This window comes from Phocoena sinus, chromosome 16 (genome assembly GCF_008692025.1).
Source record: "Phocoena sinus isolate mPhoSin1 chromosome 16, mPhoSin1.pri, whole genome shotgun sequence".
Taxonomy (NCBI): domain Eukaryota; kingdom Metazoa; phylum Chordata; class Mammalia; order Artiodactyla; family Phocoenidae; genus Phocoena; species Phocoena sinus.
Window position 1 is genome coordinate 27043821 of NC_045778.1, and position 24897 is coordinate 27068717.

Genomic DNA, 24897 nt, shown 5'->3' on the forward strand with positions numbered 1-24897 from the left:
AGGGAGCCACAGTTAGTTCTTGAGCGAGGGGGCTGGTCATAATGAAACAATACTTTGGGAAGAGAAGAAGGAAAGAAATCTGTCTTTACTAAGAGCCAGTATGGGCCAGACAGTAGGTTGGGAATTTTCACACTAATGATTTCATTTGAGCGTCACAACCCTCTTAGGTGGGTATCCATATCTCCATTTTACAGATGAGAAAACTGAAGCCCAGATAAACTGAGTGATAGAGTTGAGCCAGTGGTGGAGCTAGAGTTCGATTTAGACCAGCCTGACCCCAAATTTGTGCTCTTTGCACTGTACCATGTGGCTTTAAGCTGTTCTCTCAGAACGCCCCTTGTGCTGTGGGTGTCCCATCAGGCGCTGCTGCTTCCCCAGGGGCTCAAGAGTCTTTCTGCAACCCAGACGCCCCCTGGGCAAACCCCAGGGTCACACTGGGCAGAGAGAGATCAGTACCCCCAGTACTTTGGGGGATCTCCAGCACAGGGTAGGGTGAAGTGCTGGGGCTCTGGGTCTGATAGAAATGAGTTCAAATCCCAGCTTTGCTGTGTACTATCTGAACTTAAGCCTCAACTAAGGGGGGCAGCAGGATGAGCCCTAGATTGGGAGCCTGGCTGGAAGTGATGAACATCTGAGGAAGTGAAATGATAAGATGTCTGTATTCACTTCAGATCGGTGGGTTGGGGGAGGCAAGAAGGAGGGGGCAGAGAGGAAACAAGATTGGTCATGAGTTGATAACTGTTGAGGCTGGGTGATGGGTTTGTGGGTGTCTAGTATACCATTCCCTCTACCTTTGTGTATGTTTGAAAATCTCCATGATAACAAGTAAAATAATAATAATAACGCTGAGAACTTAAAAAGAAAACAGTTATGTCCACCACACTCTCTCCCAGCTGAATCAGAATCTCTGCCTCCCAGGCATTGTTATGCTTTAAAATTGCCTCAGGTGAGAGCAGCCAAGGTGAGAATCTGCATAGACTTCATCACTCACTAGCTGTGTAACCTCAAGCTAGTATCCTTCCCCTGCTAAGCCTCAGTTTTCTCATCTGTAAAACAGGGGTAAAGCTTCTAACAACCTCATGGAATTGTTGTGAGGTTTAAGTGGATAATACAGGATAATATGGGTTGGGCCTAACAGAGTGAGCAGGTCAGCCTGCAGCTTTGCAGTCACTCTGAGCACCACCAAGCCTCTAGCCATAGTATTATAGATGAGGAACCGTAAGGCAATATGTGCAGAAGAGGCCATCAGATGGCCTCCCAGGGACAGGCCTCACCTTCTGGGCAACTTTTACACGTTTTCCAGAGCACAGGGAGTTCATCAACTAGAAGGTTTTTTCATCTGCCTTTCCTTATTGCTTAAAGACCTCTCAGCACAGACACACCAGGGTCACTCAGTGTCATTGCCAGAGGTACAGATTGGGGCAGGGCTTGAATGGAGGGAAAAGCTTGGGCTCTCTCTGTTGGCCTTGCCACTGGCTTCCAGGACTTAGCCTCAGTTTCTCCATCTGTGTCAGGTGTGAGTAAAGAGATGGGCAGCCCTTGGCAAGGGGTAGGTAGTAGGAAATAATCAGAGAATGAGAATGAATGAATGCATGAATGTCTGGGGATCACTTCACTATGACAAAGTGACCTGTCGGAGCCTTGATGAGGTCAGTGGAAGCTCCCCAGGATGGGGAGGGGCCCTTGACACGTGGGCTAACTCCTCTGGGGTAGAAAAAGCACGGGGAACACAACAGCAGAAGCTAGTGCAGGTGGAGAAGCGCGGAGGACATGGTTCGCAGCAGGAGAGGAGCAAGGAACTACCAGGAGGGAGCTCCGGGACACCGCTTCGAAAACCGTGCGAAGGTGGAGGCGTGGGGTCTCGCGCTGACCACCTAGCCGCGCGCTGGCCAAGGTTCCGGGTCTCTTGCCCGCTCCTCTGGACTCCGCATCGCCGCCTGGCGGCCGCGCCGCGCTCCGCTCGGGCTTCGGCGGCAGCGGGCTGGCGTGCGGAAGATCCCGCGGCAATTCAAGAGACCGCGGGAGAGACGGGGGCGCGGAGCGAGGTTGGGGCGTCTGTTCCTCGAGCGGGGTCGCGCCTGGTCTGGACCTGCAGCACACACTGGCACCCTCTCCTCACTAACCCGGCGCCGGGGGTGACTCAGTTCCGTCTCACACGTCGGGGAACGCTTTCTTCCCCCAACCTCCGGCCCCCAGCTCCAGAATTTTACTGCCTCTGAGGAGATTCTCCGGGAAGGCGGTCTCATTAAAATTTCAAGGCGTTTTGGGTTTGATTTTTGTTAATAAAATATCCAGACTGGGCGTGAAGGCACGAGCGTGCCCAGTTCGTCCCCGTGCCGGTCCCAGACCTGAAATTCCAGGGCTGGGGAAGTTCTAGGTCCTTCCCTCCCAAGTGGGTCCCGGCGGGCAAGGTGTGGTAGCGCTGCCCGAAGACTCGAGGCAAAGGAGAGCGAAGCGTGTGGGTCGGAGTGGCCAGGAGCGTGGGGCTGGTGCTGGTGAGGGGTGAGCAAGGGCCTGGTTTTCATATCACAAGCCGTGGACACTGGAGTCCTCGAGACTCAGGCCGCACCATCTCCTCGAATGTCCTCCCATCCCATGGGGGTGGGTATCTGTCCGAGAGCCTGCGGGTGACAAGTCACTCCATCGGCCGAGGTTCTCAATAAGCTAGACCCAGCTAGGCCCAGCCCAGCCTCTCTTACCCGGACCAGAGTGGGCGCAAGACGGCGTCGTCCCGGGTGCAGTGCGGGCGGCGGCTCGGAGGCGCGGGAGGCTGCCCCCTCCGGGTAGGCGACGCAAAGCCTGTCTTCCTCTACCAAGTCCTCTCCAGGAGGAGGCCTAGGAGCTCCCCGCGGCGTCCCGGAGGTCGCCGGGCCTGCTTTGCGTTCAACCCGGGAAAAGGCCCCGCAGGCATGAGGCTGACGCTGGGAGGAGGATGTAAAAATCTCAGAGTCACCAACCCTCGAGCAAATGGCGGCGGGGGCCGCGCGGTTGACTGACCGAAGTCTGAGGCCGAGGGCGGCCTCTGCGCGGCGGTGAGCTTCCCGAGGCAGCAGGGGGAGCTTGACGCCGAGGGAGACCGGTGGCTCGGAGAACCCAGAACGGCCTGACCCTGGGGAGAGAAGGGTTCGGGGCGCCCGCTCAGCGCCGCGACTCCAGGATCCCAGGATCCCAGGAAAGGCGAGCTCTGGACCCAGAACTCCCGCGGACCCGGCAGGGCGAGCGCCCAACAGCCAGAGACCAGGACTTGCGCCCGGGCCTGGAGTATGAGTGTGTGTGTGATCGCGGGTGGGGGGTGGGGGTGGCCTTGGACACCCGCCCCCCCCCCCAAAAAAAAAGATTAGACATCTTCTCTGCCTGGTTCCATGGGCGCTTCAGGCAGCTCCGTCCTGCCGCTCAAGCTGGGGAGAAGGGAGCGGTGCGCCCCGCGGGGATCCGCGCCCGGACGGAGAGTCCCGCCGCGCCTTTGCGGAGCTGAGCTCGCAACCCAGAACGGCCGTCGGCGTCCACCTGGTCGCCCCAGCGAGGCCGACAATGGGCGCCAGGACCCTCGCGGGGCCGAGCTGGAAGGGGCTTCCGGGTCCTGGGCCCGGGCGCGCTCTCCTGCGGCGCAGACTGGGAAAAAGCGCAGACTGCAGAGAAATCGGGATGCGGAAAAGCAGCCGCGGCGCCGGCCTGACGCGGGTCCCGACTCCGGAGAGAGGAAGCCGCCCCGGGGGGAGGGTGGTGGCTGCCTTTGGCTCTCCGCAGCCAGGAGAAGAAATGGAAAGCGAACTCACTTTACCCCTAGGGACAAGAGGGCTCCGGCGCGCTCTCCTCCCCAGGCCTGGGAAACAGGTTCCCAAGCGCCCTCCGACCCACAATCGATCCCGGCTTCCCGCCCGGAACGGGGGATGCTTGGAAAGCCAAGAGAGGGACAGCGAGTAGCGGCATCTCCTCCGGGCCGAGGCCGAGCGGGCGAGTCCCGACCTGCGCCGCTCTCTGCACAAAACGAAACCCAAACTCCCGAAAATCTCAGTAGGGAAAAATTTAAAAATCCTTTTCTTTTCTTTCACTTTTAACAAACCAGCTGCTGGGAGAAAAATTAAAAACGAAATTAGCGATAGCTGAGGACACTATCTTTCCACATTGTGAAATCCCCTTTAAAAATATTTTCCCCAAGGCCAACCCCACGATTGGCCAGCCCGTCTGAAGCCTTTGCCTCTTCCTGAAAATCACAACCAAACAATCGGAAATGCGGCCACAGTTCTGGGAAGAATGAGTAGCCATGAGGCCCAGGGAACCCACTGAGGCCGAAACTGCCATGCTCTTCTTTCTCTTTAACCAAAAATAAAAAAAGATAAGAAGAAGTAGTAAAACCTTTTAATACATCAAATATACGGAATTTTAATCTTTAAAGCGATACATTGTCTATTATTTTAGTACATGACGTAAACCTTACTTGTCCCCTTCTCAGCGGGTGGACTTTAAAAATTAAAAATAGTTAAGTGTTCCTTTTAAAGAACAAAATAAGGCAAATGAGGTTTTGGAATAGAATTGTTTTTCCTTTTTTTTTTTTTCTTCCAGACTACATACAAAAAAATATCCATTCTCTTTCGATGGTATACACCTTAAAAATAATTGCAATTTGAAATCAGAGCTGACAAATTGTGACTTGTTTTTTTTTTCATTTTTTGTAACAAACATGCAGGTAAATTTGTTTCAATCAGACATTAAATAAGAACGTACAATACAATCATAGCAATTTTAAAGTAACATTAAAGAGAAGACCTCTAGTTCTGTGGCGGTTTTGTATTTATTTATAATCTACAAGGGACGGGAGGGTTTGTTTTCCACATTTTTACCCTCAAGGTTTAATTTTTTCCCCCTCTTACTTTTTACCTACGGAGCTCAAACTAAGTAATGCACTTTTGAACCACGGGTCCGCTTGGAGCTAACATAAATAAATACCAGTGTCCACCGATGCAGTCCTCAGATGAACACTTTCTCAATTATTTTTTCCTTCTTTTTCTATAAAAAGTCAAATGATATTTTTTCAACTTTTATAAAGTTTGGGTGGGGAGATGAGAGGTGGGGAAAAGGAGAGTGAGTTTCCCACCGGGTCTCGGTCGCTGTTTCGGGTATATAGATACGGTATATATATATATTTTTTCCTTTTCTGGCCCGGGTGATCCCCACGCGCGGGTGACAGTAGCCTCTGCCCTGTTCCCGCCCCTCCCTCGGCTCTTCCCCACTCCCCAGTTCTTTTCTTTCCCTCGACAGCCCTCCCGACCGTCCTCACTGGTACCCCAGCGCGGAGGCCGTGGTCAGTCTCTGTCCGTAGAGGGCGTAGGGGGAGTAGTAGGGTCCGGTGGCGGCGGGCACGGGCACGGGAGCGCCGGGCGTGGGGAGCGGGCTCTTGGAGTAGGGGTGGTAGCGGCTGCTGAGTCCCAGCGCGTGGTGAGGGCTGCGCAGCGCCAGCGTCCCGGGGCTGCCCGGGGCGCCCGACGTGGGGATGTGCATGTGGCAAGCCATGGCGGCCGCTGCAGCGCTGGCCAGAGACGAAGAGCTGGGGTAGCCCGACAACAGTTTGTCTGTCCCGGGGAAGGCCGTATGGGTCCGCAAGTGGCTCAGCAGCTCTTCGGACGTAGCGAAGCGCTTGTCGCAAGGCCCGTTGGCCGACACCCAGTTGCAGATGTGGGGGAGTGGGTCGTTAGGGAGCATGAAGCCGTAGGGGTAGAGGGGGTGGCCGGCCAGAGAGGGCGGTGTGGCGCCGGCAGCCGCGGCAGCGGTTAGCGATGAGTGCACGCCGTGCAGAGGGTGCGTGGGGTACACCAGTGGGTATCCGGACTTGAGAGCTGCAGCCGCCGCGGCTGGATCGTGAGCGCACGACGCGCTGGCTGCCGCCGCCCCAGCCAGGTGGCTGGCGCAGTGGTAGCTGAGGCAGTACGGGTCCCGGCACAAACTGGCTGTCATCACGGACGGCGGCGACGCTCCGGCCAAGGGGCTCGAGCCGGCGGGCTTACTGCAGCCCAGAGAGCCCGCCGCGGCCGCCGCCAGCTGCGCCCCCACCAGGCTGCCCGGCTTGGTGGGGTCGAGCGCCACCCCGTGTGGCAGGAACTGGGGCGGGTAGCCGGCGTAGGCCCCAGCCAGGCTGCCTGGGTAGGTCATGCCCGCGGGAGGCAGAGGGAACACTGTCTGGCCCGGCTTGTAGGGCGACACGGGCGCCACCAGCCCAGAGCCCAACACCGAGGAGGAGGTGGGCGCGCTAGGGCCGGAGCCGGAGCCCGATGAGCCGCCACAGTCCGAGCCTAGAGCCTTGCCCCCGGGGCCCCCATCTGGGTGCTGGTTCACGTCCACATTAATCCCGCCGCCACAGCTAATCCGGCCGTGCGCCAACCCCGTGGGTCCCCCTTCGGCCGAGGCGCCCCCGGAGCCCTTGCTGCCGCCACCGCCGCCGCCCGCCTCGGAGTCCTTCTTGTCGTCCTTGCCCTCCGGGCCGCCCCCGGCCGAAGGCAGCATGCCTCCTGGCGAGCAGGCCGAGGCGCTGGAGCTTGGGCTGCCTGTCCTGGGCGTGAATGGCTGGCAGGTGGCGCTCGGTACCCGGAATCCTGACTTCTCCGCCGAAACCCCCCCGCCGCCGCCCCCGCCGCCCCCGCCGCCGCCGCCGCCGCCTCCCGGCTCCTTCTTATCCGAGCCGGGTTTGGAGTACGGCTTGAAACTCGACTTGTCCTCCACGCCGATGTCGCTCATCTTGAGGGGGCCCGACTTTGCGTCCTTGTCGCCCCCGGCGCCGCCGCCGGCACCACCCGCGCCTCCCCCGTTGGAGGCGACCGAGGAGAGTTTGGACGAGGGCGAGGGATCGGGCTTCCCGATCTGCGAGCATGTTTGGGCCAACAGCGCCAGCGGGCTCTTCTTGGCATCAAGCTGCGGGGGTCAGACGTGGGGGGGGGGCACAAAGAAAGAAGGGGAAACCCTTTAGAATCCTGGCTTCTAGGTTTCAAACGCACCTCCGCCGAGACCCGCAAAGATCCTCCCAGCCCCAAGGCGCAATTCTAGGCGACACCTCTTCTACACACACACATTCTCGCTCTTGAGAAAGGCCACAGCACCCCCCCCACGCCCGCCATCAGGATCTTTCCTGTCCTCTCTAAGCGATGACTGTATTTAAAAAAATGCAAAATGTTTTGGTTTCTGACTCTTTGACCCAGAACTGTAACCCCACGCACCCACACACACCCCTAATTCGAGTAAGGGTTCGGGTGATTGGCGCCTTAGAGGCTGTGTACAAACACCAGCTTCTGGAGAACCGGAGGACTGGGACTTTGGAACCGTAGTTTGGGCTCCCGGGCTCCTATCTTCCAGGCTGAGAATGAGCGGACCTGGGTCGGGGTAGGGGCTTTAATACCAAAGGGAGAAACAAGTTTCGGCTGCCTTGCCTTCTAGTATTCACACCTTATTCTACCTCCTCCTCTCTTTCCGCCCTAGTTTTAAGGTGCGGGAGCACTATCCTCTCCTCTCATCCCGGAGCTGAATCACTCCGACCCCCCCTTCCATTACCCCCCTCCCCCGATCCAGAGAGAAAGAAATCCTGTGAAGGGGCAGCCAGGGTGGTGGTCCCAGCGAGCTCCAGGGATAGGGTCCTTACCTCTATGGGGCTGACGGGAGTGGAAGGCAGGGGCTGCAGGTACTCGGGGTGCAAAATGTGGCCAGTCCGTGCCGTCAGCATCTTCAGCACCTTGATGGGCAAGCGGTTAGCCTGGCGGAGAGGGTCAGAGGGGGGCACGGCGTGCACAAAAGGCTTGGTGCTGCCGGCCGGGGACGAGCCTGGGCCGGGGCCGGAGCCGGAGCCGGAGCTATTTCCAGAGAGCGCGCTGGTCCAGGCAGGGTCCGCGCTGCCGCTGCCGCTGCCGCCGCCGCTGTGCTTACTGCTTCTTAAGGCAGAAAGCGAGGGCGCTGTGCTCATGACCCACCCGCGCGCATGGGAGCAGCGGGGGGAGGGCTCCTGGAGGCGCGGGGCGGGCTCGGGGCTGCGCGCTCGCCGGGGGAGCAGGAGCAGCAGCAGGAGGAGGAGCTGGCGCGGCGATCACGGGCGCCCAGAGCGCCTTCTCGGCGCCTGGAGCCAGAAGCGAATAATCCTGGGTGGCCCGCAGCGGAGCCGTGGCCGAGCGGGAGGAGCCGGCCCGACTGTGGGAGTGCCGGGTGGCTCGCGGTGTCCGCCTCGGGCTGTGCCCCTGCGCTGCGCACTCGCGGCCCGGCGCTAGCGCCTGCGCTGCTCTCCGCGATGTGAGCCGCTGCCTGTCCAGCCTGGGCTCTGGCGAGAAAACTCACTTCAAAAGCAGCTGCACCGAGGGGGAGATTAAAGCCTTTGCCGCCTTCCAATCAAATGGGAGCCCGAGGTGATTGGAGGGTCAAGGGGATGTGACGCGTCCCGCGCCAATGCTGCCGCCGCCGCCGCCGCCGCCGCCGCCGCCGCCGCCAGGACTCTCAGCGCTGGTTTTAATGGGCAGCTCCCTCTTCGCCGCTCCCCCTGCGTGTCCCTCCCCTGATTTCGCTCGGAGGACAAGCTGGACATTTATTCTACGTTTGCTGTCTGCCGCCTCCCTCTTTTTTCTTCCTCGTCGTCCGTCCTTTTCTCCAGCTGGAGAATAAACTGAAACCTTCTTTGGCAGGAGGGTGTGTGTGAGGAACAGTTTGGGGTTGATGAGAAGGAGCACTGGCGGGAGTGTGGACAACAGCCGGACTGTCAACTCCAGGGCCGCACAGGGGGCCCGCACACCAAATATTCTCTCCTCCTCCTCCTCAGTGGTAATTGAAATATCTTGCGGTGCGGCCGCCTGGGTAAGGAAAGGTGGGGAGCGGGTGTTGGAGGAAGTCCGCCCGCCCGCTTTGATTTCTCGAGATTCGGCGGCGGAGAAACCAGAAGCTGGGTGGGCAGCGGAGGCGGTGGAGGCCTGTCTCCGCTTGGTGTGCTAGGCTCCCCGCCCTTCCCGGCCACGTGACGCCCGGGGATGCGCAGATTGGGGCAGAAGCGGGGGTCACATGTTTCCTCTGTTTCACACTCAGCCCCCCCATTCTTACTCTCCCCTGCTACCCTCTTTTCTACCCCCCCCGCCCCGTTCTTTGGGCATCTCCACCCCTCCATCAATTGTCAATGTTCCTCGACCGCAATCAATCAGTTATTTGTCAGCTCTTGTCAATCCGACGGTGATTTATGTCAGCTTTTGTTGCTGATTACAAGGCGGGTGCGACTGGAAGGCAAAAAGAGAGAGGGAGAGACGGAGAGGAAGGAAGAGACTGAGGGGGAACTAGAGAAGGGGGAAAGAGGAGCAGCCTCCTGGGATGAGAGGCGGGGGATCTAAGAAAAAGAATGAAAGAGGAGAAAGAGGCGCTCAGTGTCAGGAAAATGAATAGTGAGAGTAAAGTGTGCAGGTGCGCCCAGGGCGCTGAGAGGGGTGCGCTGGCCTGGGGTGTGCGCCTCGCTCCTCTCAATGTCGGAGAGAGAGATACAACCTTCCACCTCTGGGGAATTCCGGTCCTTTGGGGCCGCAGAGTTCCGGGCGGCACAGGATATCCGAGACGGGCGGTGGCGACGTCTAACACGGGAGAGTCGTCCCCTCTCCGCGCCCCCCCCCCCACGCCAGGGTAGTCCCTTCAGGGCGTGTAGTGTGCAGTCGTCAGGGTGCTAGCCTGCCGCGGACCCCGCCCTCCGTGGTGACCCGACTCCAAACTCGGAGACTTCTTTCTAAGAGCCACACCACCAACGTAACCTTGAGTCCTGGAGGTCAATGGTGGGGTACCCCCGCCTCAATTATTTGACACCCGCCCCCCATCGTGGCTAGGGCTGAGAGACTGCGAAGAAGAGGCCTGACCATGGGTCCTTGCACGAGATAACGTTTCAGGCTCACTCAGGCCCCCTCTCCACCCTCCCTCACCCCGCGCCATCCCCGCAGTCTTGGTAGCCGGGGTTACTCCGGGCTGCTCGCTCGAATTTATTGGAACGCCGAGCCGGGACTGACCGGCGCGGGGAGAATGGAGAGAAGGAGTGAGAGAGAGAGAGAGGGGGCTGCTGCCTGTGGGAACACCGGCTCTTCCAGGGAAGCGGAGCGGGACTGCCGCGTTCCCCTCGATTTGCACCGTCACTCTGGCTGTTTGGAAGGAAGAGGGGAGGCGCTGTGCGTGCCTCCGTGTACCTGGATCTGAGTGCAGAAGTGTGTATGAATGCCTCTGCCGCTGTGTGAGTTGTCAGGGCTTTGGGAGCGTCCGGAGCGAGTTCGGGGGTCACCTCCAAAAACTCGCAGAAACTGGAAGCGGGTGAGAGGAGGACACATCCCCTTCGTAGGAAGGACTTGGAATACTTTGAATATCCCCTCCCCCACTTTTCCGCCCCGGCTCTTCTTTTGTTGTCAAGTCCTTTTGATAAATGGTGGTGCTGGGAGCGCTGGGGAGCCTGGAGCCAGTCTGTACCCGCGCGGGGGCGGGGGCCGGGCCTGGAGACTCGGTTTCCACTCGTGCTCAGCCGGCCCTGAGCCCCGTAGGCGCGGAAGTCGGGTCTGGGACCTGCCCTCGGCGTGCTCGCCCTCTTCTCTCTCACCACCCCATTCCTCTCTCCCTCATTTTTGTCTCTGTCTCCCACTCCGAACAGGTACCGAGAACTTTCTGGGGGTGAGTTTTAGAATTTTCTCGTAGGCATTCTTTTTATGCGTTTTAATCTTATCCCTTGATTCTTTAGGTTGGTAGACTTCATGAGATGGTAACTTGTCTAAAGATAATTTGGAGAAGAGGGGAGTGAGGCGCTGTGTATATGGGGAGTTTGTCGGTGTATGTGAGAGTGTGTTTAGGTGTAATAACACACCTAAATTCAGTGTCTGCCTGTGCGACAACGGAGGAAGGTGAGTCCGTGAGACGGCGGTGAGGCCACAAGCGAGGTTGTGAAGGTTGTCTGAATAATCTTTGGGGAGCGAGTCCCAGGTGCCCGTTTCTGAGGACGGGACGGTTCTAAGCTGTCTCTGCAGGGCAGACACTGTGAGGCCGCCTGTATCCTGCGGGTCTGTTGGTGTATGTCTGTGTCATTGGGTGCATGGTTGTCGGTTGTTGGCCCAGATCAACTGTAGATCTCCCAGCCATGGGACCCGTGTCGCAGCGGCCTCCCGGTGAGGCCCGGACACTGAATGCTGGGGGCGTCGGCCAGAGATGCAGGTGACCGCGGGCGTCCCTCCCTACCCCTCGTCCTGCAGTCTCCAGACTCAGTCCATTCCTTCTCCTGTAATTCCAGCAGCTTTCTTTTTACGCCCAGCGGCTGGGGGAACCAGAGAGTGGCCCCAGCGTCCCCCGGAATGGGCGTGCCGCGGTGTGGTCGCACACGCTCGCGGGCCTGCGCGGTGTAGCGCGGGCGTGGGTCTCAGTCCGCGTGCATTCGCTTTTCACAAAATCCGACTCCGAAGGTCCGAGCGCACGGGGGCGCCTAGGGGTCTGAGCGCCCGGGGTTTTTGGTAGGCGCCAGCGTCCGAGCCTGCCCATCTCGAGGGGGAGGCCAAATCCCCGGAGGCCGCGCAGGCCGTGGGGGTAAGGGAGTTATTAATTCCTAGGTCTAATGCCGCCAACCCCCAGCGGCGACTGGCCTGGATGTCCTGCGGATTTTATTTGCACACAATGGAAATGATTTGTTTTCTCTAAAAAAGGAGTGGGCATGGCAGATATTTGAGGAGGGGGTGGGAGGAGAAGGAAGGGGGGAGAGCTGAGGAAAAAAGTTTGAAAATGCCTTGAACTATTCACTGTCGAGATGGCTAATCAGTATTGAGGCCGGAGGGCAGGCGGGCCGCCTTTCACCGCCGCTTCCCTTTCATCTCGGGCTCGGCGGAGGCGCTCAATTAAAAGCCTATCAGTTTGTAAGTAAATCAACGCCTATCAGAGTTGTCACATCAAACAAAACGATTATTATTGCAGCCCGCCTCCCCTATTAATCTCCCTCGAAGATAATCCGCCTGACAGGTCAGGCCCGGCGAGCTGGAAAGCCTGGCCCAGAGCGCCCAAACAGTCCCGGACTGGCGCGCGCCCCTTGGGGCACCCCCTCCCTACCTTCCGCCCCGCCTCGTGGTCCCCCGGGAGCTGGGAGAGAAAGGGCGAGCGGAGGCCGCAGGACCCAGGCCTGCCCCTCCGGACTGGGAGCCGGGCCCAGATTCGATGGGCTGGTGGGGGACGGTGCCGGGCGGCCCTCGCCTCTTCTGGGACCGGGGGGGTACCAGGCTTGCCAGGACCACAGCCTGGCCTGGTCCCTGGGCCTCGCCAAGGCCTGCACTCTTCTCGGTTCGCTTCCCCTGGTTCTTCCCCACCCCGCCTACTCGTTTTTGTTTCCTCTCCCGCTTCTTCCTTGGCCCCCCTACCCATTTTCTTCCTTTCCCCCCTCTTCATTTATACTTTTCCTATTAGCCAGGGAATATTTCCTATTCTCTCTCCCTTCTCTCACTATACTGTATATACCACTTCAGCACAACCACACTCGCTGAACAGGGCATTCTCAGGGCCCGGGTTACTTCTCTGCGGCAGGGCTGCCTCAGGAGTGTGTGCAATTCCCAGGAACTCAGGACCAAGTCCTTCCTAATTTCTCCCCACGCAGGGGTTCTCAGAAGCTCTACGCCTGTTTAAGGGTTGGGTGCGTTTGGAGGGGTGAGAAAAAAAGAGAGACCAGGTCACTGAGATGGGTGGACGGTCGCAAGCTGCCTATTCTGGAATTAGTATTTGATCTTGGAATTTCACAGCTGCCAAGTCACTGACCTAGCTGGTGGCATTGCCTGGGCTTTGCAAATACGCGAGGGAGACCCACGGGGCATCTGGGCCTCGGCCCCGAGTATGTGAGGGGGTGCCTAACATTTCATAAGTAAATACACCCAGATAACTGCTTCTATAGCCTCAACGGGCGTTCGGAGGCCCGGGTTGGGCCTGGATTCCTCACGGGTGTGAAATCGTGGCCTTCTTCCCGGTGGCCTCCGGCTTTGAGCTTTGGGATGCTTCGGAATCAAGCGCGATCCACCCTTTTCTGCGCTCTTGCTCCAAACCGATAGGCCCAGATGGTCACAGCTCTGGCCTGGTGGAGCCGGGATTGAGGGGTGGTTGAAGTGTCTGAGGGGGAGCGGCTGCCCGCAGGATCTCAGGCCTTAGTACCCTAAATGCTGGGTTCAGCGCCTCGGAAAGTCTCCCTCTCAATGTGTGTAGGAGGGAGAACCCTCAAGGTCCAGCAATGTTGGCTGTCGGGGCCGAGCCTCTCCCAGTAGTCACGCCAGGGTCCGAGGCAGCAGATATGGAATAGAGCCCACCTCAGAGTGCTCGGCGCCCGGAGCTGCAGAACCCGTGGCCCCTACCACGCAGTCCCGAAAGCCCCCCATTTGTGTGCACTTTCCACAGCCGACCTAGTAGGAATAGTTATTTCCTTACCCAGAAATATTGTAGCGGTGCAGTGGCTTAATTATCTGCGCGCCAGCTTTTCTTAAATGTATTTATTTCACTTATGCCACGCCGCGGATATTTAAAGAGGTACACATACCGCACACCTCAACGATGCGGAACTCACTCTGGCTATAGGATATATTTGCTGGGTGGTTATTTGGACATAAGTACTGTCTCGAGCCCAGATTACACCCAAGCAGGGGCTGTAAAATGACACTTGCTCTAGAATTTTTCCAACTTAACTATATGTGCACACACCGAGAATTTAATAATATTTTATATCCCTCTACATATCTAAATATTCAGATGTTATGTTACATGCCCTTGAAGCCGGAAGCAATCTTCCGTTCACACTGGACGTGGAGCTGTTTGTATAATTTTCATCTCCCTGCACTTACACATGAATCTTAATCTAATAAATTCAACCTTGTCATTTTTAGAATCGACATAATTTCTCTGGCTGTGGGTTGCGCTGTCTGTATCCGAATAAATCCAGCTCGCATTCGTCCAGCAGGAAACGGCTCCCGGTTCCCGTGTACGGAGACGCATCGGCCCAGCACGGGACGCGAGATGGCTCCTCGTGCTCATAAGGCGGCAGGTCTGGCCTCCGAGGGAGGCTGGACTATCAGAGCGCTCAGGCCGAGCAGCCTCTCGCTGCCCGGCAGTGCCTGGCAGTCGCCCGCCTCTGCCTGTGCTTCGGGAACCCGCCGGGCCGAGTCCGTCCGGAGCGAAAACTGAAAGCAAATTCCACGGCAGATGAAGCTCGAACTTTATACGAAGCAAGTTTGCAGCAAAGATTCGGTGGTACCTTTGAGAGGACAGCGCGCGCAAAGTGGGGCGGTGGGCGAAGAGGGCACCGGGTGTCTGAGCTTGGTCCGCGGCGAAACGAGAGGGAAGGCGCCTCCCCTTCCTTATTTCTCGCCAACTCCTCTGCCTCTGTCCGTAAAAAGAGTTTCAAAGGTGCCGCGGACTCCCAGGATGTGGTTGTGGGAATCGCACCAGGGAGGAGGCGGCTTTGTAAAAGTTGCAGAAAAAGCTTTACCCAGAAGCGTGCGCCCAGCGGGGCTCAAGAAAGCTTGGGACCAACTCGCCTTGCCCCGGGCAGAGGAGCCCCCTGGAGAGCCCCCTGCTCAGACCTCTCCCCTCACCTCGAAACCGCACGTAAATAACCTCCCGCTGCCTGCCCTGCAAACTTCTCCGCGCGGTGCCGCGCTTGGCGGGGGAGGCCCGGACGCAGAGCCGGCCCGCAAGGCCGCTTGTCGGCCCACTCAACCCAGCCTTGATACAGGCTTGCGCGGAGGTGAGAGGATGAGTGTGGTTCCGGCTCCCACTTGGCTGCCCAGACCATCACCGCCGGCCTCTCAGAGCAAGAGCTCCCCTCGGGAGCGGTGGTCTTGGGGGGCTGGCGAGGGCGCAAAATGCGCGCGCGGGGCTGAGTGGGGGCGGCCGCCGGTCTCTCCACGGGGCCTGTCGCCGGGCCGGCCGCGGCGGGTGAGTGATGAGGGCAGAGAAGGGCGCCCATAAATCGCGGGTGTCAGGGCGAAAAACTCTCTTTATTGTCTGCGTGATGGATGGGCCCGGGGACGAGACACCAAATACTTCGTATCGCCTTTAAATGGGAACACATTTTCCGCGGCCATAATTCATGTTTTTTAAATAGAAAGTTTGAAATGTTGCCTATATTTCACCGGCCCTGACATATTTATGAATCGCTCCCTGCATGCAAATATCATTATTTAAAGCGCCGGGGAGAGCTCGAGGGAGGGAGGAGGCGCGGCCCCCGGAGCGTGGGGGTGGTGAACTGGGGAAACGCGAATGGAGAGGGGGGATCAGCGCCCTAAAGTGCGGACAATGAGGCGCGGAGGAAAGCCGTATCCGGCAGCTCAGCGCACCGGGGGCTCCCCTCCCGCCGCCGGACCCCTCACAGCGGCTCGGGGAAGTTTGCGCGGTTTGGGGGTCCCACCCACTGCCGGGAGACCAGGGGGCATTTTGCGTCCGTCTCCGAGGCTCTGATCAGAGCCACCTTTTCCGAGAAGGAAGTAAAAAAAATAAAAATAATTTAACAAACTCAATAACAACCCATCGTGTTTCGTGTTCGTTGCCATTGCATCGGTTTTATTGATTTTCATTCTGCAAACCTGAGACTGCGCGCCCGGGCGGGGCGACTGTCAAACCCCAGTCACCTCGAGGAGCTGGTGGGGGATAACCGTACGGTGCCGCGGGCTCGAACCGCCCCCCACCCAAGCAGCTCACCACCTCTCGTGCACAACGGAGCCTGCGCAAGACGCGGGGACACGAATGACCCGGCCCCCAAGCTCTGGGGGCTTCAGTCCCGCCCTCTCTGCTTCCCCAGTGCTGTGCTGCGCTCCTGGGGTCTGCGTCCGCCCTCTACGATGAACCCCACTGTCAATACAGTCGCTTTGGAAAAAAGCCGGGCACGTGCCATCAGCCTCTCCACTACCCGTCCACACCTGCGCCCTCACTGCCGAGTCTTTACCTGTGCGGTCCCCCGCGGCGCTTGCTGCCGCGCCGGTAACGCAGGAATGGAAGCGAGGGCGGGGGAGTGGGAGGGACTGAGAGCATTACCCGAGACGGCCAGATACTCAGACCCGGGGCCTCCTCTTCGGACTGGTGTTGAGGCCCTGGCCCAACAAGCTCTAGGAGCCCAATTGCGCGGGGAAAAGCGAGGCGGGGGAAGGGCGAGGGGAACCTGCCTCGGGAGGGAGGGGCGGGCCCGGCGGCACTTCCGCCGTGGGCGGGACCGCGGGCTGCAGCGCCGGTCCCGCCCCTCCGCGGCGCCGGCCCGCCCCCAGCTCGCCAGGCTCCATCCCCGCCGGCTGGGCCCCTGGGTCTCAGGCTGGGACCCGAGGCCTTGGCGTACAACCCGGGTCTCGCAGGAGGGGCAGTGGGCAGCTTCTTTTCCCCACCTAAGGTTGTATCTACGGATTTTTAAATCACAGGAACAAACGCTTGGCCCAAACGCTCAGGTAAGACTTTGTCAAACTTTGGTCTTTTGGTAGTCCTGAGACCTGCCTGGCCAAGGGGGTTCTCAGACATTCTCCAGGATCCAATCAGTTGCCCCTCTGACAGCAGGGAATAAATACAGATCCGTGCCCTAGGGTCCCACCTGTCTTTCAGGAAGGTCAAAAGCAAAAGCTAACACTGTTTGAACGTTTGCTTTGTGCCAGACGCTAAGAACAGCAACTCTCTGAGGTAAGTACCATGAATACCCTGTTTTATAGATAAAGAAATTGAGGCATGAAGAGGAGAAATAGGCCTTGCCTCACTCGCATATCCTCATCCATATCCTCATCCCTTCTTTTCTTCAGATCCTCAGCATCCCAACCCATCACTCTGGGGGAATCTTGCTGAGCTTTTACTTACCTTATTCAAGTGTTCCCTGGCCTGCTAACTGCATCCATCTGCAGCTGAGGCCTTGCAGAGCAAGAGGGGGACCCACACAGAGGAGGAGAAAGGTATAAATGGGGCTGGGCTCAACTCATCTCCTGGGCAGCTCTCCCAGCCTGATGGGGAAACTGGACCCCTGAGCACAATGGCTTGTTTCCTCATAGCCCTTCAGCCATTCAGAAGCCAGAGTGATATTAAAAAACAAAAACAACAACAACAAAGCATATGAGATCATGTTTCTCCTCTGCTTTTGCTTCTGGGTTCACATTGTTCTTAGAATCAAGTTGAACCCATGACTGGCAAGTCTCTGAGGTTTAATTTGCCTCACCTCCCCCTTCTGCCTTTGTCTGTCTCCTACTGCCCCTCATCCTGAGCTCCTGCCATCGATGCTGCCTTTCGGTTACTCAAATGTGCCATACAACTTCCCACCTCAGGACCTTGCTAATGCTTTTCCTTCTATCTGGAATTATCTTCTGTCCTTCTTCTCACCTGGCTCACTGCTCCTTTGCCTTTAGGTCTCAGCTTCCATACCATTTTCCTGTACACACCCCCCTGGTACTGGGTTAGGGCTTCTGTATAACCTTCTCGCAGAGCACTTACCACACAGCATTTCCTCTCCTCTTCACTGGATGGTAACTGGAGGGGTCAGAGACTGGGGCTGTTCCTTCAAGGAATGAATAAGAAAAGGGCATTCATAAGTACCATCAACTGTGCTGAATGAATGATAACTTTGGGGGTTCACTTCATTTTGGGGGGCTACCAATAAGTATTCTTTATTGTCTTACATCCCAAGATGTTTTCTCAATTTAATAAGGGAGATAACACAAATCTTATGGAAAAATAATGATTATTTTGAGTCATATAGTATAAATATCAAACGAGTCAATGCTCAAGGATGTTGGAGAAGAAAAAAAACTATGATTTTCCAGCCATTTATTCTGATTTTCAAAGTGCAAGATATGTTGGTTGACACAGTGTAATGGAGACACCCCCCTCATGACCACTCCTAACATCCACGCATATGTGTCCCCAGGCTGTAGCCTGGGCCCCTTTTTCCTCATTTCACATATTATTGCTATCATAGTTCAGTCCTTTATTAGCTTCTGGCTGAGCTGCTACTGCAAAAACCTTCTAATTATTCTGTGTATCCTCAGCCTCTCTTGCCTCTAATGTATTATACATCCTCCTGCCAGGTTAATTTTCTTGATCCCATCATTCCTTTGCCCCCAAATCTTCAGTGATTTCCCGCTGCCACATGTAACACTTGACTCTTCGTAATTTAGTTCTAAACTACTTTTAAACAGCTTTGGTTAAGTTGCATTCCAAACTCATAAAAGAAACCTATATTCACTTCAAACAGTAAAGCACTCAAAGATACATAAAGAAAAACATGATCTCACCAATCTCCTTTTCATTTCCCACCCTGTCTCCTGAGATATCCAGTGTTAACAGCCGGGGGTGTAACTTCTATCCCTTTCTCCATGCTCACCATGCTCATATAAATTACACTCAGATGTATGGGGCTATTATGTTATTGCTTGTTTATACAAAAATGATTATATTAGAGTTCTCTGCAACTTGCTCATTCTTTCCCAATAAAAAATGAGTCTGTAGATGGAGAGCTAATTTTTTCATGTTTTTTAGCTGCATAGTACAAATCTTCTTTGACTTATGATGGGGTTACCTGATAAACCAATCTTAAGTTGAAGTATCATCCAGTTAAAAATGCATTTAATACACCTAATCTACCGAACACCGTAGCTTAGCCTAGTCTACCTTAAACATGCCCAGGATACTTACATAAGCCTACAGTTGGGCAAACTCACCTAATACAAGGTCTATTTTATAATAAAGTGTTGAATATCTCATGTAATTTACCGAATACTGTCTGAAAGTGAAAAGACAGAAAGGTTGTACAGATACAGAATGGTTGTAATGTATCAGTTGTTTCCCATTGTGATTATGTGGCTGACTGGGAGTGGCAGCTCACTGCTGCTGCCCAGCATCAGGAGAGTATCATACTGCATATCAGTAGCCCGGGAAAAAATCAAAATTCAAAATTCAAAATATGGTTTGTACTGTCTGCCTATCACTTTCACACCATTGTAAAGTTGAAAAACCGAAAGTCAAATCGTTGTAAGTCAAGGACCGTCTGTATTCCATAGAGTAGATATACCCCACTTAATCAGCCATTCCCCTGTTGATGGTCATATAGGTTGTTATCAGAATTTTTTCACTAGTACAGTTTTTTTTGCTTTATGTCCTTGCGATCAGTGATTTTATTTCTATAGGATAGATTACCAAAAGTGCAGCCGCCTACACCCCAGCCAAATCTAGTGTTCTCTCTACATGCTCTGTGTTTTTCTGCTCCTCTGTCACCTCTTCCTGGAAGGCCCTTGTCCCCCATGCTCATGTGTCCAACTTCTGATCCTGCAATGCCCAAATCTGAAACCAGAATTTAGATAAGTTGTCCAATATCCACCTCCCTCCTTCTTCCTCACGTTAACATTGTAGCAGTGTGCCCCCACCTAAGCAGTGGTTCAAAATTGGTGGAGGCCAATCATGACAATACTGTTTTCATTTTTTCTAATCATCCTTGCCATTAGGAATGGCCACATGACCCAGTTTGGGCAAATGAAGCGCAAGTAGAAGTAAGGCTGTGGCAAAGAAGGAGGGGGAGTGCTGGGAAACGGTCTTGTTTTCTTGATCAAAGGAGATGATGCAGCTGTTTTGGACCTTTTCTTTCTTTCTCCCTTCTTCCTTCCATGGACTTGGATACGATATCCAGCAGCCATTTTGTGACCATGAGGAAAAGTCCAAGAGAATAGCAGAGAGGCACTTAATCCTGATGTCTCTGAGACACTGAGCCATTTCTAGCAATCATTCACCTCCAAAACTTTTGTTATATTAGAAAAATAAAATCCCTATTTGTTTAAGTCAATGAAATTGGGGTTTTTTTTTTTTTTTTTTTTTTTTTTTGCGGTACGTGGGCCTCTCACTGTTGTGGCCTCGCCCGTTGTGGAGCACAGGCTCTGGACGCGCAGGCCCAGCGGCCACGGCTCACGGGCCCAGCCGCTCCGCGGCATGTGGGATCTTCCCGGAGCGGGGCACGAACCCGCGTCCCCCGCATCGGCAGGCGGACTCTCAACCACTGCGCCACCAGGGAAGCCCGGGGGTTTTTATATTTACAGCCAAACATATCCTTTACCTGTCCCCTTTGGCAAACCTTATTTCCATTGGTGTTACCACTATTGGAATACTACACAGTGGTCTAAAACAGTTTTAGAACCTATTAGAGTCTTGCCTTCAAACGTTCTTGAGGTATGGGTTTCCAGAGTAACTTGGAGTTAAGTCTGGTCATACCCTTAACCCTCAGTGTTACCTCTTTTGTCTACCTAGCATCTGAATCCTGCTTCCTGCTTGTTATAGGACCTGCTTCCACCTGCATAAGCTGAAGGGGCCACATCCTTCTCCCTGTCCCTTATAGCTGAGGCTCCTCAAGAGGTGAGCAGAGGGTTGGGGTGGATTGGAAACCCTTCTCAGCAGCAGCAATGAGCCCAGTGCAATGGCATTGACTCTCTAGGGGAGGCAGAGTGGAGCAACTAGCCAGTTGCTGCCATGTCCAGTGTGATAATGGCAGCCGCTCAGGCAGTGGCCTAACCAGACTGTTGCAGTAGCATGACCAGTGACACCACCATTTTCCAGCTCTCTTTTCTTGTCCATTTCCCAAGTCTGGGTCTCTAGTCCTCTTATTGATTTTCAGAGCTTCCTGATATCCTTTTGATAGATTTCTTTTCTTTTTTTTTTTTTTTTTTTTATAAATTTATTTATTTATTTTTGGCAGCGTTGGGTCGTCGTTTCTGTGCGAGGGCTTTCTCTAGTTGCGGCGAGCGGGGTCCACTCTTCATCGCGGTGCGCGGTGCGCGGGCCTTTCACTGTCTCGGCCTCTCTTGTTGCGGAGCACAGGCTCCAGACGCGCAGGCTCAGTAGTTGTGGCTCACGGGCCCAGTTGCTCCGCGGCATGTGGGATCTTCCCAGACCAGGGCTCGAACCCGTGTTCCCTGCATTGGCAGGCAGGTTCTCAACCACTAGCGCCACCAGGGAAGCCCTAGATTTCTTTTCTTGCTTAAGTTAGCCAGAGCCAGTTTCTATCACTCACAACCAAGAATATCAGTTGGTTTGCCATAGCCTGGCTCTTTGGGTGGCTTCTAAACAGATCTGATGGTGATTACTTCTTATTTTTCTTTATGTTTTTAAATTGAAGTATAGTTGATTTACAGTTATTCAGAATTGAATAATTTACAGTTATTCAGAATTCTGCTGTACAGCAAAGTGATTCAGTTATACACATATATACATTCTTTTTTTTATATTCTTTTCCATTATGGTTTATCCCAGGAGATTGGATATAGTTCCCTGTGCTATATATTAGGACCTTGTTGTTTTTCCATTCTAAATGTAATAGTTTGCATCTACTAACCCCAAACTCCCAGTCCATCCCTCTCCCTCCCTGCCTACCCCTTGGCAACCACAAGTCTATTCTCTATGTCCGTGATTCTGTTTCTGTTTCATAGATAGGTTCATTTGTGCTATATTTTAGATTCCACATATAAGTGATATCATATGGTATTTGTCTTTCTGACTTACTTCACTTAGTATGATAATCTCTAGTTGCATCCATGTTGCTGCAAATGGCATTATTTCGTTCTTTTTTTATGGCTCAGTAATATTCCATTGTATATATGTACCACATCTGTTGACGGACATTTAGGTTGTTTCCATGTCTTGGCTATTGTGAATAGTGCTGCTATGAACATAGGGGTGCATGTATCTTCCTGAATTATAGTTTTGTCTGGGTATATGCCCAGGAGTGGGAACACAGAATCATATGGTAGCTCTATTTTTAGTCTTCTGAGGAACTTCCATACTATTTTCCGTAGTGGCTGCACCAACTTACATTCCCATGATGGTGATTACTTCTTAGTTGTGGCCGTGGGCTCCTAGGATGGGTAGTAGTGATGGGGACCCCAACACCAAGCAGCCTGACTGAATACCTCCAACCTAGCCAGGCAACGATTTCAACAGAAAAACTGGTAAATTCAGCAATGAGAGTCAGTCATGCCGGAATTGAGTGAGAAAACATAATGTTCAGGTGACTTTATAGAATACCTACTGTGTCTTGGACACTGTTCTACTGTAGCCTCATAACTTTACATTACTTACCTCTTAACAAAGCCCAGTGAGAAAAGAAAGATTATCCCCATCTGGTGGGGGAATGTACAGAATTTCTCCCTTTTACTTCTAGTCTTCTGTCCCCATAAGCCTCAGTGCCACTCGGTATGTCTGATTAAAGTTTCTAAGGCATCAAGGACACTGTCAAATCAACCACCTTAGATGACAATCACCTCTGATTCTTCTCAGCAGAGTTCAAGAGCTTAAGTGCTTGGCACTTTGCAGTGCTCAAAAGATGTTTGTGGAATGCAATCAATGGCATGGGAACGCCTCTGGGCTACATTTCCTTGGGCAGGTGGTAGCCTGAAGTGTTTGAGGTCTTGTGTGTGAGTATAGGGTAGAATCAAGGAAGAGGTAGGTTTCTCCTCCACACTGCCCTGCACTCTCCCCAACCCCTGACTTTGGCCAGGATGCTTCATGTCTCTGGGTTCAGTGTTTATTCTACTTTTTCTTTCTTTTTCTATTTCTAGCTCTACTTCTTCCCTTCCTTCCCCCCACACCCCGCCACCTTTTCTACAGCATTAAGGGCACAAACGATGTCACCCTGCTTTTGTTCCCTGCAGAGTCTGCCATGTACATCAACAATATTCAATAAATATTGGTTACATGAATACCTTTTCAAAGCTTTTTCTTTCTTTGTCCCCACCTTTGCTACTGAACCTTCTTTCTACCATGTGGTTCTTCTGTCACATTCTCTAAGTTTTGCTTGAAGAGCCAAAGGCCTTGCCATGTCTTCAGTCTCCCCGTACTGCTTCTTCAGAAGAAAAGGCAGTCTTTTTGCCATTCGCTGGTGGGGGACCAGCCCCTTCAGCAGGGATGGTAGGGTGTGGAGTGAGAAATGGCAGCAGTGGCCTGTGGAGCTGGCTGATATGGGGACACTGGTCCCCCACCGGGCTTGAGAGGCTGGGAGGACTGGGGAGTCTGGGGAGGGTCAGCTCTGCCGGATATCAGCATCATCTTCAGCCTCCTCCCCTTTTAATGATAATTAACCCCCAGTTTGTGCAGATTGATTCTCCCTTTGGCGTGGTAGCTGATGGAATGAATGAATGAGCTATTTCTTGCAGAACCAAAGTGTGAAAGAAGTTAGTAAACATGCCAAAAGGAGGCCGGAGCTTGTGGGAACGAAATGTAGATGAGCTCAAAATGTCACAGAGATGAAAAACCAGAGGAACAAGGGCTTTCTCGGAAGGATGGTTGTCCGCCTACCCCTGGGTGCTTCTGCCCCAGCTTCAGTCCTCCTCACCTTCATCTAACAGCCTCCTAAGGTGTCTCCTGCCAGCCCCACTTCCCCAGAACTGCTTTCATTGGACCTTCGGTTGCCTCAAGCCCTTCTAGGTGACCTGTTTTCTACCAAAAAAAAGTTTCACATGCTTTAGCTCCTCTCCTTCAATCTTCTTACCATGAAAGCTTCCACTGTTCGTGCAGACTAGCCATCCGGCCAGACTGGGATCTTCTCCCTCACACCAGGCCACCCTCCTCAGTCCCATCTTTGTTTCTAAGGTTCCCTCTTGTACCATTCAGCACGGGGCTTGGCTTCCCCTCCCCCACCTCCATCAGAGTAGATCATAGGTTTCAGTGTGGTGGGCCCCGGGGTCCAGCTGCTTGGTTCCACTCCGCCACACTTCCTAGATGTGTGACTTGGGGCAAGGTTCTTAGCCTCTCTGAGGTTTCAATTTCCTCCTGTGCAAAATGGATGTAATGATGGTACCTACCTCATAGGTCAGTGGGTAAATGAAATGAGACAATGCTCGTGTGTGCCTGGCATATAGAAAGTGCTCGAAGTGGTTATTATTATTATCCGGCAGGTTCTTTCTTACCTCTGAACCCCTGGAGTGCCGTCTGTGCCACTCATCTGACACTTAATTATCTACTAATTGATGACATCTTTTATTAGCTATTCATATTGTTTAACTCTGTGTTTGCATATGTGTATGCTCAACTTCCCAGTTAGATTTTAAGCTCCTCTAGGGCTGAACCAGATGCCTTCTTTTTATTCCCAACACAGACTAGCCAAGGGCTAAGTAAAAAAAAGAAAAGGCACGAATGGACACTTTCTTTTGGCCATGGCTTGTGACATGCAGGCTCTTAGTTCCCGGACCAGGGATCGAATCCGTGCCCCCTGCAGTGGAAGCACGGAGTCTTAACCACTAGACCACCAGGGAAGTCCCACGAATGAATGCCTATTAAAACGAGGAATAAAATGTCCAATGCTTGTATAGTCCTTTCACAACCAAGATTTCCCTTAATCATCACAACAATCCTATAAGGCATGCAGTGTTACTCCCATTTTACAGATGAGGAAACGGAGGTTCATAGAGAGGAAGTCATTTGAATTCCAAAGGTCAGGGCCCTTTCCTGCCTCACAATGGCCTCCTTCAGCTTTCAGAAATTCTGGCAATGCCTCCCTCCTGTGCTCTGATGCTCAAACACATCTTCTTTGCTAGCCCAAGTCAGCATCCCTGCCAGCTTTCTTTCTGTGTGCTCGTGGAGCAAAAGCCATTTGAAATATTTCATTAAATGAAAACACGGGTTATGAAAGAGCAGGAACACGCGCACACCCATGTTTAATACATGTCACCCAGGAAGCAGGCTGTGAGGTGCGACCAGCCGCTGGTCATCGCAGGGGGTGGGATCGTGAGTGATTTTAGCTTTCTCCTTGCCTACCTGTAGTTTCTACTGCAAACACTTATCACCTTTATAAATCGAGATAAAACAATACAAGTTTTGCTTGTTTAACGGAGGCCACGCAGCAGCGCCGTTAGAACTCTCTTTGCTCCCTTGCCCCTCCCAGTTTCCTTTTACTAAAACATGCTCCCAATCAGAGGCAACCTCTTTCCT

The 24897-nt window shown here is 54.1% G+C and overlaps 2 protein-coding genes across 9 annotated transcripts in view; one reads left to right on the forward strand and one right to left on the reverse strand.

Moving 5' to 3' along the window:
* The window catches only part of LRMDA (leucine rich melanocyte differentiation associated), a 1257159-nt gene that overhangs the window by 111379 nt on the left and 1120883 nt on the right, over nucleotides 1–24897 (forward strand). Inside the window, exons 1-2 of one of the 8 annotated variants that reach the window (XM_032608108.1) lie at nucleotides 8309–8817; nucleotides 13860–15473. The exons of 1 other annotated variant lie outside the window; for it this stretch is intronic. In XM_032608108.1, coding sequence (XP_032463999.1) covers nucleotides 14176–14943 — 768 coding nt within the window. In that variant the 5' untranslated portion in view covers nucleotides 8309–8817; nucleotides 13860–14175 and the 3' untranslated portion in view covers nucleotides 14944–15473. Of the gene's footprint in view, nucleotides 1–8308; nucleotides 8818–10141; nucleotides 10214–10401; nucleotides 10642–13859; nucleotides 15474–24897 lie in introns of those variants that run through there. 6 more of the 8 variants (XM_032608111.1, XM_032608113.1, XM_032608110.1 and 3 more) reach the window with 6 other exon arrangements.
* ZNF503 (zinc finger protein 503) lies at nucleotides 4345–8292 on the reverse strand. Its single transcript, XM_032608099.1, has 2 exons — nucleotides 7625–8292; nucleotides 4345–6903 (listed from the first exon to the last, which is right to left on the reverse strand). The coding sequence occupies exons 1-2, from the start codon at nucleotides 7940–7942 to the stop codon at nucleotides 5275–5277; spliced, it is 1947 nt and encodes a 648-aa protein (XP_032463990.1). The 5' UTR covers nucleotides 7943–8292; the 3' UTR covers nucleotides 4345–5274.

Bases quoted from the DNA above. Each gene is read 5' to 3' on its own strand.
- ZNF503 (XM_032608099.1), bottom strand. From the start codon at position 7,942: ATGAGCACAGCGCCCTCGCTTTCTGCCTTAAGAAGCAGTAAGCACAGC. The intron at 6,904-7,624 runs GTAAGGACCCTA...TGACCCCCGCAG, and splicing joins CTCCCGTCAGCCCCATAGAG to CTTGATGCCAAGAAGAGCCC.